The 20,649-nt window shown below is 44.5% G+C and overlaps 1 protein-coding gene across 3 annotated transcripts in view; it reads left to right on the top strand.

The window, feature by feature from the left end:
• Nucleotides 1-20,649, top strand: part of LOC144753560 (uncharacterized) — a 516,183-nt gene that overhangs the window by 373,485 nt on the left and 122,049 nt on the right. For all 3 annotated transcript variants that reach the window (XM_078641208.1, XM_078641209.1, XM_078641210.1), the window contains one exon: nucleotides 10,017-10,170. In XM_078641208.1, coding sequence (XP_078497334.1) covers nucleotides 10,017-10,170 — 154 coding nt within the window. The remainder of the gene's footprint in view (nucleotides 1-10,016; nucleotides 10,171-20,649) is intronic.

Raw genomic sequence — 20,649 nt, forward strand, 5'->3', positions numbered from 1 at the left:
CCAAAATGCAGTTCACAAACCTTTTGTTTTTACTCTTTAATTTGACATTTTGTGTGGCTTCACAACCTAATTCTAACATCACTTCAATCTTTGTTTTTTTAGACTATATATATTTATTTAATTTTGATTCTGCAGTCCCTGTATAAAAATCTATCCCTAGTTTCCATACACTAGGCTACATGTGAAGCACCCAGCCACCTGTTATAAAGAAATTATGTATTAGCTTATTACAGTTCTGATGCCACAATGCCTGCTTCCAACATCAAAGAGGAAATGCAGGTCAGGTCACTCAGAATATTTAGAACATTGGAATGTTGAGCGATCCATTTAAGACAAGGGAGTGCTCCAGGCTTTTAATGGCTGGTAGAAGCCAAGAGCATCAACATTACAATGTTTGATCTCACCAACAACTGTGAACAAAGGACTCTCGGAACCCGAGGGGTTTTTAACCGTCTCGGGCTATGTGAGGCCTTCGTTTTACAAATTAGAACATTCACCCGTCAAGGGCAGAATGTTCTAATAGCTTTAGAGCCCTCCCTAGCTGGCTCTATAGACCATTAAAGGCCTAATCCCTCCGGCTCGGTCCTTTAATGCTGGAGCAGGCCTTTAATGGCCAGTAGAGCCTGCTACGTCAGACTCTAAGGCTATATTAAAGCAGATTTGTAAAGAATGTGTAGTAATCACGCAGGGTGTTGGTGAGTTTAACTAGATTTATTAAAGCTACATGAGAAGAAGTAGACACAGCCTCTCACATCAACCGCTTTCTTTGTAATGTTCATTTAACAAGTTGCTAGGAGACAGTCAGCCTGATTCATCAAGCTAAATTGCACTTGCAAAGGGCAAGATTCTCAGAATCTTGCCTTTTGCGAGTGCAATTTTTGCATTTGGGATTCATCATCCCAAATGCAAAATTCGCTATTAAAGAATTCGCACATTTGCGAAGAATTGCATTTAAGGAATCTCTATTTGAGATTCCTTAAATGCAATTCATGAATCATTTTAAAATTGCGAAATTGCAATTTTGGGCCGCTATTTACCGAGAGGTCAGACCTCGTGGTAAATAGCAAAAACTTAGAAAAATGCATTTAAATGCATTTTTCTAAGTTGCATGTTACACACACACATGTCCTTTGGACATGTGTGTGCTCAACACCAATGTAGATTACATTTCAGGGGTGTTACAGGGTGTCCTTTGGACACCCCTGCACCCTTGAAATCGCATCCTTATTTGCGATTAGCTAATTGCTAATCGCAAATAAGGAATAACTCCCCATTCATTCCTATGGGCCTGTAGGCCCATAGGAATGCATAGGGAGTTATTCCTTATTTGCGATTAGCAATTTGCTAATCGCAAATAAGGAACATATAGGAATCGCAATATTTTTTGCAATTCCTACATGAATCCCGTTTTGCAAGTCCTTAATAGCGATTCCTTATGAATCGCTATTAGGGGCTCGCAAAACGGGAGAATGATGAATCTGGCTGTGTGAGATTCCAACAATAGAACCACCAAAGATCTCCACAATATAACTAAGCATGAATAGAATATAACATATCTTCCCTCTTTCCCAAACAATGTAGTACAAATCTATAAAAAGTAAATTAGGAGGAACATAAATAACAAACAGAAAAACCAACAAAACTAAAAAAACTAATCTCTATATTTTGCAAGTCTTAATAATTTCCCTGTGACTTCGTCTGACAAAATTGGATTCTGAACCAATAGGTCTAACAATTCCAGAGACTTGACTAGAACTCAGATGAACACTGTCACGAACCTTCACAGGTCTTACATTGTCACGAACCTTCACAACTCTATTAAGATTCCACCAATGTCCACTCGAGACCTTAACAGCATTCTTTGCAATCTTGAGAACCTGAAAAGGTTCACTAAATTTAGAAACACCTTTTTTTGTGCACACAGGAGATTTAATTCTAACCATGTAGCCAATCACAAGAGGAACCAGTTTGGTAGCTTTCTTAAAATCAAACCTTTTTTTGCTTGATTTGTGATTCCCTTACATTTTCTAACACAGCAGGCATCAATTTATTGACATCAGATTCACACTTTATCCATGTGCTCATCCAAGCAGGTCTAAAGTTACTATTGGCTTTCCTTCTTCTAAGCAATTCAAAAGGACTAACTTTAGAGGACGAATGAGGTGTGGTCCTGTAAGACCAAATAAGACTGTTAATTGCATTCCGAACATCATGGTTACCAGATCTAGCCCATCTTATGCACTCTCCAATCACCCTATTCATTCTTTCCACCAATCCATTGGATTGTGGGTGATATAGCGAGGTTTTGCAATGTTTTACTCCCGATTCAGAAAGAAAATCCTGAAACTCATGACTCACAAATTGAGTACCATTATCTGAAATAAGCATTTCAGGACAACCTTCTTTCAACCATATCTCTTTAACAAAAGATATGATGGTTTTAGTATTAGCATCTCTGACTAGTTTTACTTCAGGCCATCTAGACGTATTGTCTGTAAGAACTAATACAAAACGTAATCCATCCTGCAGATTGTCATAAGGACCCATAACGTCTATGCCTAATTTTGACCAAGGCTTATCCGGACACTCTATAGGTAAAAGAGGAGGCACAGATACTTTGAGAGTTTTGTCAGAAGTACCACAAATATGACAATTAGACACAACATCTTGAATTTCAGCATCCATCCTGGGCCACCAATAAGTGTCCCTCACACGATGTTTTGTAAGAGTAGACCCAAGATGTTCTTCGTGGGCTTTACGTATAATTTCAGGACGAAAAACATGAGGAGGAACAAACTTGTCACCCCTAAGAAGTAACCCATCTTCTAAGGTAAGTTCATCTTGAACTTTTCAGGAAGGGTTGAAGAAGAACATTAACAACTTTCTCTCTAGGCCAACCTCCAACTACATGAGATATAATTTCTTTGAGAATGCAATCAGACTCAATGGCTTTTAACCATTCACATTCTGAACATAAGTTCAAACTCAAAACTTCTAAAGCTGCAACTAAGCAGTCTTCACAATCTTCTTCTGACAGCTCCCGTAAATCGACTCTATCAGAAATCGTGGACTTAACTGGAAACCTGGACAAAAAGTCAGCACAACCATTTTTCCCACCTGGTACGTACTGAATATCGAACTGGTATTGAAGAAGTTTCGAAACCAAGCATAAAATTCTGGGAGTAGAGCACTTACTCAAACCACCACTCAAAATAGACACTAAGGGCTTATGGTCAGTCTGCAGTAAAAACCTCTTACCCCATACAAAATAACAAAATTTCTCTATTGCCCACGTGCAGGCTAATAATTCCTTCTCTATAACAGAGTATTGAAGTTTAGCTGATTTTAAAACCCTGGAAGAAAAACCGACAGTGTTCTCAGTATCTCTGTCAATTTGAGTTATCATGCTACCCAAACCCACCTGACTTGCATCAACAGTGATGCAACAAGAAAGGTTACTATCAAAGGGTTTAAGAAACGAATCTTTACTTAGAGAAGATTTGATCTTGTTAATGGCACCCTCACATTCTTCACACCAAAGAAACTTGACATTTTTTTAAGTAGATTGCTGATAGGTCTAACGATAGTAGCACAATTAGATATAAATCTGGAATAGTACTCGCAAAGACCCAAAAGCGATTTGACACCAGCCTTGTCCTTAGGGGAAGGGGCATCCATGATGGCTGAAAGCAAACCTGACTTAGGGCTCACACCATCCTTAGAAACCACATGGCCTAAATATTCCACACTAGATTTGAGAAATTCACATTTTTCTTCTTTTAGAGACACACCATTCGTCTCAAAAAGAGAAAGAACTTTGTCCAACGTCATGTTATGAGAGTTCAAATCTCTCCCAAATACTAATACATCATCCTCGAAGACCAAAACATCCTCCTCCTCTTTAAGCATGTTCCCCATGATTGTCTGAAAAACAGAGGCAGCAGACGCAAGTCCAAAAGGCATCCAACAATACCTGAATGTACCTAAATGAGAAACAAAAGAGGTCAAATGGCGAGATCCAGGATCTAATTCAACCTGGTGGTATGCACTGGCCAAATCCAACTTAGTGAAATAACACGCTCCCTTAGTGGAAGCCAAAAGGTCATTAATTTTGGGTAAAGGATGTAAATCTATCCAGATCTCCTTGTTTAATGATCTGAGATCCACACAAACATGAAGATCCCCACTCCTCTTTCTAGCTACCACTAAGGGAGACAACCAGAGAGAGGACTCAGTGGGTTCAATGATACCCTTAGAACAAAGATTTTGTAGTTCATTTTCTAAGTCTTTTCTAACACGAAAAGGAACTCCTCTGAGCTTGTGTTTGACTGGAATAGCCCCTTCCTTAACAACAATCTTCTGTTTAAAACCTTTGATTTTACCAAGTTTTTGTTCAAAAACTTTAGGAAATGTGTCCTTCCATTTTTGACACTCATCATCATTACTCACAACAAGAACCTGTTCTTCCGGCCCAGGTTTAAGCATCATGCCAAAAAGGCCCTGATGAAACCATCCTAGAATGTTGAGTCCTTTGACTGCAACATACATTTTTCCTCTTATAGTTCTATCTTTAAAGACTAGTTTGTCTTAAAAAAAAAACAAAAGGTCAATTTTCCGTCCTTCATAGGATACAGGTGATCTATCAGGAGGTAATAATGATTGTGACCCTTCCCAAACATCCTCGAAAAGTCTCTGAGTTATCATTGTTATTTTAGCTCAAGAAATTACAAGAAGTTTGATAGTGTGTGAACCAATAGTAATGTTAACAATGGGATCTCTACAAGAACCTGGATCACCCTCAACAACAATTTTGGAACTGTTACCTTCTAGATTGTTCTCACATGTGACAACAGATACAATTTCAGAGTCAGAGTAACTATCTGACTCAATGGAACAAACGATTCAGAAAAGGGGGTGGTGATGGACAGAGCATCTGAATTAAGCAGAGCACTCATACCCAGTCAAAAGATCAGGGCTTGATCCATCACCGTTTTTTAGCTCACTGCACCATCCCAGTTCAGAACCTGGCTACATGCAAATTAGTCTGTCCCTGGCCCAGTGCATCATGGGAACAGGGCAGACCAAACTACAAGCCAATTCTTTACTGGAAAGGAAACAAGCTTCCGGGGACCGGTTTCTGGCATTACAGCCGTCTTCGGCCCGGCTTGCTTGAATCCTGATGGTGCAGTGAGCAAGGGACTCACATCTGAGCATACCCTTCCACGCTTGTGGTGGCCAAAACGATTCAGAAAAGGGGGTGGTGATGGACAGAGCATCTGAATTAAGCAGAACACTCATACCCAGTCAAAAGATCAGGGCTTGATCCATCACCGTTTTTTAGCTCACTGCACCATCCCAGTTCAGAACCTGGCTACATGCAAATTAGTCTGTCCCTGGCCCAGTGCATCATGGGAACAGGGCAGACCAAACTACCAAGCCAATTCTTTACTGGAAAGGAAACAAGCTTCCGGGGACCGGTTTCTGGCATTACAGCCGTCTTCGGCCCGGCTTGCTTGAATCCTGATGGTGCAGTGAGCAAGGGACTCACATCTGAGCATACCCTTCCACGCTTGTGGTGGCCAAAACGATTCAGAAAAGGGGGTGGTGATGGACAGAGCATCTGAATTAAGCAGAACACTCTTACCCAGTCAAAAGATCAGGGCTTGATCCATCACCGTTTTTTAGCTCACTGCACCATCCCAGTTCAGAACCTGGCTACATGCAAATTAGTCTGTCCCTGGCCCAGTGCATCATGGGAACAGGGCAGACCAAACTACCAAGCCAATTCTTTACTGGAAAGGAAACAAGCTTCCGGGGACCGGTTTCTGGCATTACAGCCGTCTTCGGCCCGGCTTGCTTGAATCCTGATGGTGCAGTGAGCAAGGGACTCACATCTGAGCATACCCTTCCACGCTTGTGGTGGCCAAAACGATTCAGAAAAGGGGGTGGTGATGGACAGAGCATCTGAATTAAGCAGAACACTCATACCCAGTCAAAAGATCAGGGCTTGATCCATCACCGTTTTTTAGCTCACTGCACCATCCCAGTTCAGAACCTGGCTACATGCAAATTAGTCTGTCCCTGGCCCAGTGCATCATGGGAACAGGGCAGACCAAACTACCAAGCCAATTCTTTACTGGAAAGGAAACAAGCTTCCGGGGACCGGTTTCTGGCATTACAGCCGTCTTCGGCCCGGCTTGCTTGAATCCTGATGGTGCAGTGAGCAAGGGACTCACATCTGAGCATACCCTTCCACGCTTGTGGTGGCCAAAACGATTCAGAAAAGGGGGTGGTGATGGACAGAGCATCTGAATTAAGCAGAACACTCATACACAGTCAAAAGATCAGGGCTTGATCCATCACCGTTTTTTAGCTCACTGCACCATCCCAGTTCAGAACCTGGCTACATGCAAATTAGTCTGTCCCTGGCCCAGTGCATCATGGGAACAGGGCAGACCAAACTACCAAGCCAATTCTTTACTGGAAAGGAAACAAGCTTCCGGGGACCGGTTTCTGGCATTACAGCCGTCTTCGGCCCGGCTTGCTTGAATCCTGATGGTGCAGTGAGCAAGGGACTCACATCTGAGCATACCCTTCCACGCTTGTGGTGGCCAAAACGATTCAGAAAAGGGGGTGGTGATGGACAGAGCATCTGAATTAAGCAGAACACTCATACCCAGTCAAAAGATCAGGGCTTGATCCATCACCGTTTTTTAGCTCACTGCACCATCCCAGTTCAGAACCTGGCTACATGCAAATTAGTCTGTCCCTGGCCCAGTGCATCATGGGAACAGGGCAGACCAAACTACCAAGCCAATTCTTTACTGGAAAGGAAACAAGCTTCCGGGGACCGGTTTCTGGCATTACAGCCGTCTTCGGCCCGGCTTGCTTGAATCCTGATGGTGCAGTGAGCAAGGGACTCACATCTGAGCATACCCTTCCACGCTAGTGGTGGCCAAAACGATTCAGAAAAGGGGGTGGTGATGGACAGAGCATCTGAATTAAGCAGAACACTCATACCCAGTCAAAAGATCAGGGCTTGATCCATCACCGTTTTTTAGCTCACTGCACCAGGGGCAGGGACAGACTAATTTGCATATAGCCAGGTTCTGAGCTGGGATGGGGCAGTGAGCTAAATAACGGTGATGGATCAAGCCCTGATCTTTGGACTGGGTAAGAGTGGTCTGCTTAATTCAGACACTCTGTTCATCACCACCCCCTTTTCTGAATCATTTTGTCCACCATAAGCGTGGAAGGGTATACTCAGACATGAGTCCCTTGCTCACTGCTCCATCAGGATTCAAGCAAGCCGGGCCGACGACGCCTGGAATGGCAGAAACCGGTCCCCGGAAGCTTGTCTCCTTTCTGGTGAAGAATTGGCTTGGTAGTTTGGTTTGCCCTGTTCCCATGATGCACTGGGCCAGGGACAGACTAATTTGCATATAGCCAGGTTCTGAGCTGGGATGGGGCAGTGAGCTAAATAACGGTGATGGATCAAGCCCTGATCTTTGGACTGGGTAATAGTGGTCTGCTTAATTCAGACACTCTGTTCATCACCACCCCCTTTTCTGAATCAATGGAACAAACAGCTGTTCTTTTGGAATATTTTTTTTTAAACAAACTTTTGCGAAATGTCCAGCCTTCTAAGAAATGTGAGAGGCCACGAGATTACAGAATGTGCGTGTAATTGAATTTAAAATAAACAATATAGTGTCAGATACTTAAATGCAAAAAAAAAGAAATGTCACTGAAATGACACGCGTTTAGAGGACAGTGTGCGTGTCACAGAAATAACGCGTTCAAAGAACAGTGTGCGTTTCACAGAAGAAAATGCACAGTGTGCATATCAATAAAAACAACTGGTGCATATAAAACAGCATTCGTGTTCGTGTCAAGGAAAATGACACGCGTCTAGAAGACAGTGTGCGCGTCACGGAAATAAACACATAGTGTGCGTGTCACTGAAGTAACACGCTTTTGCCAAATAGTGTGCGTGTCACTGAAGTAACACGCCTTTAAAACAGCGTGAAGTGACAGCTCGCACTGAAAGAGCAGAGCGTAAGAAAAACAGGACTGTTCCAAGATGGCCTCTACGTTAACGCGGTGACGTAGAACATCTGAAAGAGGCTTGGGTGAAGCCAGAATGAGGCTGAAGATGAGAGGTCTGTCAACAAAGAAGAACGTTCGGAGGAACGCGCTCCAAATAAGTGAATCCCAACAGTTGTAAAGTTAAATTTAAAAGATGCTCCGACTTTCCTTTACGATAAAGTGAATGAGACACCTTGAAACTTGGCAAATTCACACTTGAATCTTGGCAACTTCGTGAAATATGCATACACCTTCCTCTCCAAATAGTAAATGCCAGAGGTTAATAATTATATTGAACGTTGTACCGTCCTCTTCTCCCAAATAAGGCAAGGAAATTAAAGCTTGGCAAAATTTAAATTTAAACAAGCAAGCACCTTCCTCTACAAGCGTCAGCAACAGTCATAAAATAAAAGGAAATAATTGTTGTCTTATGGCACTCGAAAATAGTACAAGGGTGAGGAAGAAAATTGCCTACCGTGTCCAGGTGAAAATAGGAAATCCTAGGTTACCGTGTTTCCCATGAACCACAAGAATGTAGAAGGATTCAGAGAGTTACAACAATGAGTAGTCTTCAGAGATGAAACGGAGTTTTGAAGCTTGAAAGTTGAAGTTTCAATGAGATGAGGAGTAACTCTTGATAGTACTTCTTTTGTTGAAATAAATCATACGCGTGGGAGAATGTAGCTTTAAGACGTCGCCAATAGTTTTGTAGTAATCATGCAGGGTGTTGGTGAGTTTAACTGCAGATTTATTAAAGCTACATGAGAAGAAGTGGACACAGCCTCCCACATCAACCGCTTTCTTTGTAATGTTCATTTAACAAGTTGCTAGGAGACAGTGAGATTCCAACAATAGAGCCACCAAAGATCTCCACAATATAACTAAGTATGAATAGAATATAACAGAATGTTGCTTTTCCTTCTAATGCTGTTTTTCAAGCTGTACAGTAAAAAGCAGAAGTAGATATCTGTGGCAACATCTTTATATTTTGCACTCCTTAGGTAATTATAGGACATTTAGACTCTTTTTGCATGTTTTTACTGCACAATTTTTTTTAACTAACTTGTATTTAACTGATTCTAATATTTTTTTGCAACAAATATCCAACACCTTTTTTGATGTGTTACATTTTGCACTAGAGATTGTATTTGTATTCTTCCTGTTTGCAAACATTCCATTTGAAAAACGACTAACCAAAGATTTAGTTAGTTTGTGGAAAAGGTGATTGTATAACCATGTATTATGAGGAATATTGTACTCCCTTTCATGCATGGTAAGGATGTTGCAGTCACCTCGGATTTCCATAACCTTATAAAGGAACGGTGCTTTTCACCTCGTTCCTCTATAAGTTCATACACATATATCTCTTTCTTCTCTAGTGTGCCCGTTACTTTCATTACCTGAAAATCTGAGATTTTTTATGTTTACAGGGTTAATGGAGCCAGCAGAGGGCAGCACCGTCCTCATTCAGGTGCCAAGCTATGTGTCGCTAGTTCAGGTGGATTCGTCCTTGCAAAAGTATGGATCCAAAGTCTACTCACACCTTCAAACTAGGTCTGGATACTTGTCACAGCAGTCAGCCTTCTGCTTAGAGGCAACAGCTGTGCATAGAGGCTAATGTCCATATGAGGGTGTGTGCATGCACTCTCCATCACACATTATCTTTGTTCATACACTGTTGTTAACAATGAGAGGGATGTCATCAATTATATAATTTGTGGTCTTATTGGTAGTAAACATACATTAATACATTTTACCTACAGTGAGGTCAAATTCCATGTTTCTAGGTACCGGCTAACAATCTGGACCATGTGGGGATCTTTGATGCTGGTCACTCTCTCTGTGGTCCTATTTGATAAGATTCTCCTGTGTTTGTAACTAATACGCACACTGGATAATTAATTTTCTGGAAATAACTGTTTGTTTAGCTTTGCTTTCTTGGACCTCGGCGATGCGGAAAATGTACTGCTGGCCATCAGGGAACTAAACTACACCATGTATGAAGGCCGGCGCTTGATTGTCAGTGAGATGAAGAGAAATTCTGCATCAAAAGATTTTTCATGCGTAGCCGAAGAAATTCAAGTAAGTGCTTTCTCATTTTACAGATTACTATAACTATCAGTTGAATTCCAGTAGGTTAGTGAAGGGCAAGGGAGGTGTTAGTCATGAATGATGTTACCTTGAATTTTCCTTTCGAACTTCCACAGATTATCACCACCACTGTAAAAATCACTAAAAGACTTGTGAAATGTAAAATCATGTTTTAGGTTCAGAGCAACTTTGTTAAGCAGTTTTAAAGTTTAAAAGTGAATTTATTGAAAATATAATAAAACACAAAAATATAATACAATATAATAAGAAATAGTCATACAATCAATAACACATATCTAAACATTTTGTCTGAAGGGAGGAAAAAACCATGCATGGTCTGAAATAAAAAATAACCCGGTATTTGGAAAGCGAGAACTAGTCATCCCTAAGGGTCTCAAGGCGCTGAGGGCCTACAGAGAGATTAAGCCAGCTATTGCCCAGAGTCACAGGGTGCTGGGATGAGTTGCCACCGGCGCTGGGAATCGAACAGTGAGCCCCGCGCTCTGGAGTCTGCCGCCCTGGCCGCTGCGCCACACCTCTCCCTTCTTTGTTTGGTTATTAAAAAGAAAAGGAGCAAATACAGTATATGCATGCACATAGCAATATGAACAAGAAACATGCTTAATTATATCTAATAAATACAAAAGGAAAGTCAGTGAGGTTGAAGAGCCTCTTGCTGAGCAGGTGAACGTACAAAGTAACGCTTTGCATTATCATCTAAAAATTGTATAACAGGAGACCGTTAACTTAAGCCAAAGACAGAGGATAAACACAGAATGTAACTAATCTGTGATTATAGCAAACTACATACCACTGTGTTTGGAAAGATAATTTAGAAAAGTCCTTCCAATTCTTGGTGACAGAATACGTGTGCTAAGTGAGGAAGTACCCCAGTCACCAGATAGTCACCAGATAGACTTCCTTTAAAAATGTTAGGGGAAAAAAGTGAAATGTAGCATGAAAATTTAAGTTAATCTCGGACCAAATTTGTTTCCAAAAATGATACACAGAAGAGCAGGCAAAAAGCAGGGGTTTTAAATCAACATGTGCTAAAGAACATGTCCAGCATGTGTCAGGAGTAACAGGATTAATTTTGTGCAAGACCACAGGTCTTAGTAAGAGTCTATTATATATAAAGAAAAAAGATTGCATGGTGTTTGCCACTCTAGAGGATTTCTTGATCTTGATCCAAATTTTTGTCCAACGGGGAATTGACCAGTCTACCCCCAAATCAGACTCCCAAAATAGTTCTACACTTGTTTTGTTCCTATCAGTTACAAAAGAAAGTAGATAGAAGTATATAGTAGATACCCGGGGATAAGTATGGAGGGACTGTTAGGGGGTGGGATAGAAGAAAGAGAAACTGGGTTTGTTCATATGCAATGCAGAGTGCCCTATGTAATACTCTAAATGTACTTTAAAAAGAAGGAGGAAAATTAAAGAGACAATGAGCTTGAGAGAAGGATAAAAATATATTATGGTCAGAAAGCTGACGCACCCAGAGCAAGCCTTTGTTTCTCCAGGTCTTCCAATAAATGGGTTTGTTATTAACTAATATGGGCCTGTTATGCCAAATAGTAGAATTAATAAAAGTATTAAAATCGGTAGGTGTGTACTGAAGAATAGAATCTAGTAATTTGCAGGAATGTTTAAAAATCCGCATAGAGAGGAATTGTGGTTTGCGAGTGAAAGATAGATATTCCTGAAAAGAGAAGGGGGGAAAGGAAGGATTTTTGAACTTCAACCCATAATGGGCAATCAGTTGAGGTAGCAGAACCACCTACATGTTTGACACAATAAGAATGCCTTGTGATATTTTGGAACATCTGGAAAATGTACTCCACCTTCTGACTTTGGATTAGTCAATTTGAGCAAGAACATGCAAGATTTTTTATAATTCCATAGGAACGAAGTAAGAATATATTTAATCCTTTTAAAGGATTTAGGGGGTGTGGACATCAGGATATTAGAGAAAATATATAATATAATAGAAGTCAGTATAATTTTAATAGTATCAAGTAAACCCCACCAAGAGAGGTATAAAGGATGCCATCTACTAATCAGAGTAGTTAACTAATGTATGCATTTTTTCAAGTGTAAAGACATTGAAGTTGAAATAGACTGGATAAACCATAACCCTAGATATTCAATATGATGAGGACTCCTCATAAAGTTGAACACAGCAGAGTCATCTTTAAAAGTAAATTTGGTCAAGGGTGGTATTTCACATTTCTCATTCAATGTATATCCAGAGACCCTTTTATATGAGGCAACTTGTTGTAGAAAAGTAGGGAGTGAAGATAAAGACTGGGAGAAAAACAATAAAATATCATCAGCATACGCTGCTTATAAAATCTGCAAATTATTTAAGGGGAAACCATGGGCATCCTGATTCCGTCTCAACTTGGAAAGGAAAGGAAACAAAGCTAAATTAAAAAGAAGGGGAGTGAGGACAACCTTGACTAACACCCCTACCTAAAGTGAAATGAGAAGAGGTAAGGTCATTAGCACAAATAGCTACATTTGGGTTTATACAAAGGAGAGAAATAAAGGAGATAATTTTTGGGCAAAACCAAACCATTTAAGAGTATGAAAGATAAAGGGCCAATAAATCCGATCAAATGCTTTTTCTGCATCTAAGGCAATTGCTGCTATAGGTTCAGACTTATGGGAAGACTTGGATAGAATATCATAAAATGAACGAGTATTATCAGAAATATAATGTACCTTGATAAAACCTGACTGTTTTTTGCCGAGCAAGCGAGGAAGGTATGAGTCAAGTTGCAAGGCTAAAGCTTTTGAAAATATTTTCTAATCAACATTGACTAGTGAAATAGGCCTGCAATTTTTGCATTCCGTCTCTAGGGATAAGGCAAATTAAAGCATCCAAAAAGGAACTAGAAGACCTACAAGAATGTGAAAAGGAAATTATGAGAGCTTGCAATTTGGGGAGAATTAACTTAGCAAAATATGAATAAAATTCAGCAGAAAACCTATCAGGGCCTGGGACTTTATCTTTTTTGAGTGTGTTCAATGCAGTATGTAATTCAGTATGTGACATATCAATTTCCAACGATGAAAGGTCAGTGCAATTATCAGCAGGTTTGAGAATAGTAGAGAGATAGTGAGAAATGTCTGAGTCAGACATTGTGTTATCTGGTGTATATAGAGATTTATAAAACAGTACAAATTCCTCCATTTCGGAATCTATATATTTTGGTGTTTAATGTGCATCCATAATTGATTCAATTCTAAATTTATTAATCTGAAAGAAACAGTTAGTTATAGATTCCTTACCTTAGAATTACCCCCAGGCGTCAGACTGGATCCAGAAAGTTTTCCATCAGCAAGTACCCCTGTGCGTCAAAAGGTGGCGTCGGTCGGCTCTGCGTTCGTTGTTGGCGTTGTGGCCGCCGGGATGATGTCGCAGTACCTACTTAGACGCTGCCCTCGCGCGCTGACGTCAGTTCTTTCTTTTTCCGCGCTAGCCAGCGCAGATCCAGAAAGAGCGGTACCTCCAGTCACTTTTTGACTGACTTTTTCTCAACTTTTGTCGACACCATTTTTGCTGAGTCTTCGACTCCTGGTGCACGAGGGATGCCTGGTTTCAAGGCCTGTGGTTCCTGTAGCTGCCTGATGTTGGTGACAGATCCGCACCGCATGTGCCGGTTTTGCGTGGAGCGCGACGATGCTACGACTTCCGGACCATGAATCCGAAGTCTTTGCGGGAGCGGTCCCGAAGGCTTCTCGAGGCCCAGCAGTCGGCTCTGTGCCATTCAAGGTCCCGGTCGCATTGGAGGTCGAAGGACCAGTCGCGTAGCCACCACCACCAGTCTTCATCAAAGTCTTCGCACTCCTCAGGTAAGTCGAAGCACAAGAAGAAGTCGAAGAAGCATCGTCGCTCTTCCACTTCTCCCGTCGGTCGGCTGATGCGACGAGGGATGCGGGTGGTGCCGCTCCCGCATGCGGAGCCCAAAGGGTCGACTCTGAGTTTCCCTCCCTCCCTGGGGCCCTGAGCGACCCCTGCACAGCTCCGCCAATTTTACGGAGCAATGCATGCCATCTTTGGGCAGTCCGTCTCCGCCGGTGCACCTTCGAGTCCCGTCGGCTCGGCTGGGGGCCATGGGCATTCGATACCAGCGGCTTCGGCCCCGGTGCCGCAAGGTCCCCTTGGATCCAGGCCTGGATCCTGATCGGAACCAGTTGACCTGGTTACACCTCCATCAAACGCCAATTCCACCGGCACCACATCCGCAGCTGGCGTCGGCTGTGTCCCCAGCTGACATCGACCTCCGCCTCCATGTAGACACGGAGCCGGACCGTCGTCGACCGACGCCGGATCCGGTGCCTACGGGTACTTTTGTGCCCTTGTTCTCCCCTGGCTCTTTTAGACCAGATTGCCAGCCAGTGGAAGGTGAGGAGGACTGGGAGTGGCCTGGAGACACTTTAACTGTCCAGTTGTGCTACGAACTGGACTGGAGAGAGAAACTAAGTGAAGCTAGTGGTCTGGATACCTTGCCAGACCTTGGCATAATGCATCCTACTATTGTGGCTATGGAGGAGGGAGCGTCGTACGCGGTGGTGTTGCATAGGGCAGCCAAGGCTCTTCACCTCGAGCTACTTACGCTGGCAGTCAGAACTAACATCCAGACAGAGGTACTTCAATCGGCAGCAAGCTCTTTGGAGCCCCTGCTACTGTTTAATGAAGCCCTCACTGACATCCTTTTGGGCACCTGGTCCAGGCCCAACACAGGGGCACCTGTGGAAAGGATGATTGCCCGAAGCCACCGTCCGGCTCAGGGCGACACCACTTTCCTCTCGCAACACCCCACGCCTGAGAGCTTGGTGGTCTAAGCCTCCCCCTCCAAAGATGCATCCCCTACTGCACCACCTGATAGGGAATCCACAAAGCTGGACCATCTTGGGAAGAATATGTTTTCTTCCTCCAGCTTGGGACTGCGGTCAGTAAACATTGCATGTCTGTTGGGCCCTTATGCCCACTCCGTGTGGGATACGGTACCACTAGTGCTGCCCCAGTACCTGGAGGAGGCCCGGGCAGTACTCTCTCATGCAGTTGCTGAAGGGAGAGACGCAGCAAAGTTTACCATCCGCTGTGGTCTGGATACCGCCGTCTCACTAGGCAGGAAGATTTCTACGTCGGTAGCCCTTCGACGCTACGCCTGGTTGAGGTCAACTGTTATTTCGGGGGATTTCCAATCCACTCTTATGGTCATGCCCTGTGATGGCCGTCGCCTTTTCGGCGACAAGACAGACAAGGTGCTGGAGCGCTTTAAGGACTCTCGGGCTACGGCCAGGTTCTTGGGCCTCTCCACCACCTCCCCTGTGCAGTCTGCTTTTTGCCCCTTTCGTGACTACGGAAAGTGTGCCCGCCATGTCCCGCCCAGAGCCACAGGCCAGCGCAAGCACATGGGAACTACCGCTGTGGTTCTGGGGGCCAGCGGGTGGGCAAGTCCACCACAGCCCCCTCTGCCACAGCCTCCAAGCCATTCTAGTCCGACCCTTCAGGGCCACCAATCGCTAATGGGCAGCAGGATTCGCCATCACCTCCCCCACTGGTGCACCATCACGTTGAACAGTTGGGTTTTGTAAATAGTCCGATGGGGCTACTCCCTCCCCTTTGAGACTACCCCTCCATCCATGCCACCCCAGTACCATCGCATGTCGGAGGATCATCTGGCTCTTCTCCAACAGGAAGTTTCGGCACTCTTGGCCAAGGGAGCCATCGAGCAAGTTCCTGTCACAGAAGTAGGTTGTTATTCCCACTACTTTCTGGTGCCCAAGAAGGACAAAGGCCTGCGTCCTATCTTGGATCTCAGGAAAGTCCACTGCTTCCTCCGGAAGGAGTAATTCAAAATGTTGACGCTAGCTCCCGTCCTGTCCGCCCTGAAGACTGCATGGTAGCATTGGACTTGCAGGACGCTTACTTTCACATCCCCGTCCTGCCTGCGCACCGGCGTTACCTACAGTACACGGTAGGCCACAAGCATTTTCAGTTTACCGTGCTCCCCTTTGGCCTTACCAGTGCCCCTCGGGTGCTGGCGGTGGTTGCAGCTCATCTGCGCAGATCAGGGGTTCCAGTATTCCCCTATCTTGACGACTGACTGTTGACTGCCCCAGGCTGTCGTCTCCCACCTCCAGACTACTGCCGACCTCCTGCATTCACTGGGGTTCTCCATCAACTTGCCGAAGCCACACCTGACTCCCTCTCAGAAGCTCCTCTTTATCAGGGCAGTGATGGACACGTCGCAGTTTCGGGTCTATCTTCCTAAACAGCGAGTCCAGGATATTTGAGCCATGATTCTGATCTTTCAGCCTCTATTCCGGGTGCCGGTCAGGATGACCCTCCGGCTACTGGGCCTGATGGCCTCCTGCATCTTGCTGGTGGACCATGCCAGATGGCATATGCGGGCTTTGCTGTGGGATCTGAAGTTCCAGTGGGCACAACATCAGGAGAACCTGTCCGATTGCGTCCAGATCTCGGAGGGCATTGCACACCAATGGCAGTGGTGGCTAACAAACCAGGATTGGGTCAACGCCAGATCCCTCCCCCTTCCACAACCAGAGCTCACAGTGGCGACCAATGCATCACTTCTGGGATGGGGCGGCCACATGGGGGAGGCGGAGATCATAGGCCTCTGGTCTCCGGCAGAGTCCGGGCTCCACATCAACCTTTTGGAGCTTCGGGCGATTCGTCTTGCGCTCAAAGAGGAACATGGGACAGAAACTGCCTTATTGATGGCAGCGGCGGAAATTAGGAGCATACTGGACGCAGGGGGGAAGGCCGCCCTCATTTTGTTAGATCTGTCGGCGGCCTTCGACACTGTTAACCATAAGATTCTCCTAACCCGGCTGGAGGAAATAGGCCTACATTCATCAGCAATTGCCTTACTGGCCTCCTTCCTGGGAGAAAGATCTTTCTCGGTTCAGCTTGTTGAATTCACTTCAAGGTCCTTCAGTCTGCCTTGGGGGGTACCACAGGGCTCCTCGCTGAGCCCTTCCCTGTTCAATATTTATGTTGCCCCCTTAGCCAACATCATTAGAAATTGCGGGTTCATCCCACTCTCCTACGCGGATGACACCCAAATAGTGGTGGCAATTTCAGGTAACACTACCGAGACTGCGGAAAGATTTAGGCATTGCATGGGCCAGGTCAGTCATTGGAGGCAGGCTAACTGCTTAAAACTTAATGGCGACAAATCGGAGGTGATGCTCCTGGGGGCTGAACCCAACATCTGGGCTAGCAACCGGTGGCCCGACAGCCTCGGAAGATTTCCATCGCCAGTCGAAAACGTAAGGAACCTTGGGGTCACATTCGACTCCAAACTCACCTTTAAGAACCAAATAAACAAACTCGCATCCCCTGTATGGTACACACTAAAACTAATCAGGAAGCTGTTGCCATACATTCCACCGGACACATGCAAAACCCTGGTCACCTTGCTGGTCCTCTCAAAATTAGATTATGGAAACACACTTTATGCAGGCTTACAAAAACAGCTATTAGCAAAACTCCCGCGGATGCAGAACGCGGCAGGTACTGAACATTCCCAGGTTTGAACCAGTGGCCCAAAAAATGAGAGGTCTACACTGGCTCCCTATAGAAAAAAGGAGCTAGTTTAAATCAGCGTGCCTGGCCTACAAAACACTGCATGGATCAGGCTCTCACTTCCTAAAGAGAAATCTAAAACCATACGAACCATCCAGGACACTAAGATCAAGTAATACTAAACTTCTCATAACCCCCAGATTTAAACAACTACGTTGGGGGGGAAGAAGTTTCCTACTAAATACAGCAAAAACATGGAACAAGCTTCCGATGGAATTAAAAAACAGCCCCTCACTGATGGCCTTTCGGAAAAACCTGAAAACCTGGCTTTTCTCAGCTTAGACCACCACTGTGCACCGCTAGGCTCTTTTCACTTCTGTAGTTCAGATCATCAGCGCCAAGACGCCCGTGGGCATTCGTGTGCTTTATAAATCCCCCAATCAAATCAAATCAAAGCATTCCTTCCCTCTGTCCGGGGAAGAGTAGTGCAGGTGTTTACGGACAACACCACCGCATGGGGTACTGCAACAAACATAGCGGGGTGGGGTCATGGACCCTATGTCAAGAGGCCTTCTGTCTCTAGACATGGCTGGAACATCAGGGCATATCCCTGGTGGTTCAATACCTGGCAGGTTCCCTGAACACCAGGGCGGACGAACTCAGCCGCAGGTGCATGATGGATCACAAATGCCGTCTTCACTCTGAGGTGATGCAAGGGCTCTTTAAACAGTGGGGAGAGCCTTGGTTAGATCTATTCGCCACCAAAGATAATGTGCAGTTTCAGCAATTATGCGCGTTGGAATTTCCAAGGCGGCACTCGCTAGGCTGCACTTTTCGTCACGAGTGGAGTTGCAGTCTTCTATACACCTTTCCGCCTAGACCTCTTCTGCCCAGAGTGCTGAATAAGATCAGGCGCGACAGGGCCAAAGTCGTTCTTGCGTCTCCGGATTTGGCATGAAGAGTCTGGTTACCCGAGCTGCTACACATGGCCATCGATCCTCAAATCAGACTGCCTCTTCAGGAGGATCTTCTGTCGCAGCAGCAGGGGACGGTCCTCCACCTGAACCTGTCCAGCCTCCACCTCCTTTCGTGAAGATCGAGCGGCGGCAGTTCACGTGGTTTGACCTGCCTCTCAAAGTCTGTGATGTTATCTTGGCAGCCAGGGGTACTGCCACTAAGACGGTATACGCCTGCAGATGGAACATACTTGTGGCATGGTGCACAGCAAAGGCTGTGGATTCCCTTTCCACCCCTTTTTCTGAGATACTCTTGATCCTCCTTTCTTTGGCCCAGCAAGGCTCTGCTCTGGGCACTCTAAAGGGCTACCTCTTGGCCATTTCAGCCGTTCTTAGGCTTCCTGATCAGCCTTCTCTTTTCAAGTCCCCTGTTTTAAATCACTTCTTTAAGGGCATTAACTCATCTTTTTCCTCCTGTTCCCTTCGTAATGCCTAGGTGGGACTTGAATTTGATTCTTACATATCTTATCTGCGCTCCCTTTGAGCCGCTACATAACTGTCCTCTCAGGCTTCTGACTTTGAAAACTGCCTTTCTGGTGGCCATCACCTCTGCGCGCAGGGTGAGTGAGCTCCAAGCTCTTTCTTCTAAACCTCCTTTTCTGACTGTTAATCCGGACAAGGTTGTCCTTAAAACTCGTCCTTCCTTTCTACCCAAAGTGGTTACTCCTTTCCATTTTGAGCAGACCATCACTTTGCCCACCTTCTTTCCGCCTCCGCATCCTTCCAAAGAAGAAGAGAGGCTCCACCGTCTGGATCCAAAGTGTGCGCTTTCCTTTTACTTGGATTGCACAAAACAATTCCGGGTGGATGACCTGCTCTTTGTTGGCTACATGGGTGCCAAAAAAGGTTGGGCCCTGCACAAACGGACCATTTGTAGATGGGTGGTTTTGTACATCAAAGCTTGTTATTCCTTGGCAAAGAAGGGGTAGCGCGTCCATTCCACCAGGGCGACGGCAGCTACTACTGATGTGGAGTCCCCCTTAATGACATTTGCAGGCAGCTACGTGGGCTTCGCTGCACACGTTCACGATACACTAGTGCCTGGACAGCCAAGTCCGGAGAGATGGCTTCTTTGGCCGTTCTATTCTCCAGGACTTTCTAGTGTGAACTTGGTTCGCAGACCCACCTCCGGGGTTGGTATTGCTGGGGTATTTATTCTAAGTTAAGGAATCTATAACTAACTGTTTCTTTCAGATGAACAAGTTACTTACTTTCTGTAACAATATATCAGTAAGAAACATAGTTTACTTATAGATTCCTTACCGCCTCACCCATCCTCCCTGTTCTGCGAACTAACTTCTAGGGTTAAGGACTTCCTTTCAGGGCCCTAGTTGTGTGCACTAGTGGTCAGTGTCATGTGTGGCTCTGCGCATCTGTCATGGAAAGTCGTGTACAGAACTGACGTCAGAGCACGAGGGCGGAGTCTAAGTAGCTACCGCAATGCCATCTCGCCTACCACAACACCAACGATGAACGCTAAGCCGACTGACGCCACCTTTCGACGCACAGGGGTACTGCTGACGAAAAACTTTCCGGGCCCCGTGTAACACCTGGGGTTATTTCTAAGGTAAGGAATCTATAACTAACCTATTTTTCTTAATGATATATCGTTACAGAAGGTAAGTAACTTGTTCTTTTTGACTTTAAGATAGTTCGCTAATCCTTTGCCTGACTTATTCTGACCACCAAAAAGTTTTGCACTAGATTTTAACAAATATAGTGAAGCATTATCTGTAGCTTCCTTATTGAATTGAAGTTTAGTATGAATGAGTCCTGACAACATATTATCTGATTGATTAAGTTGAAAATATTCATGAAAAAACAAATCAAAGGAGGAGGCAATAGTGGGGTCTAAAAGGACTGAATTTATAAAACGTCATCTTCAAG

The sequence above is a fragment of the Lissotriton helveticus genome, chromosome 5_1 (assembly GCF_964261635.1).
Source record: "Lissotriton helveticus chromosome 5_1, aLisHel1.1, whole genome shotgun sequence".
NCBI lineage: Eukaryota > Metazoa > Chordata > Amphibia > Caudata > Salamandridae > Lissotriton > Lissotriton helveticus.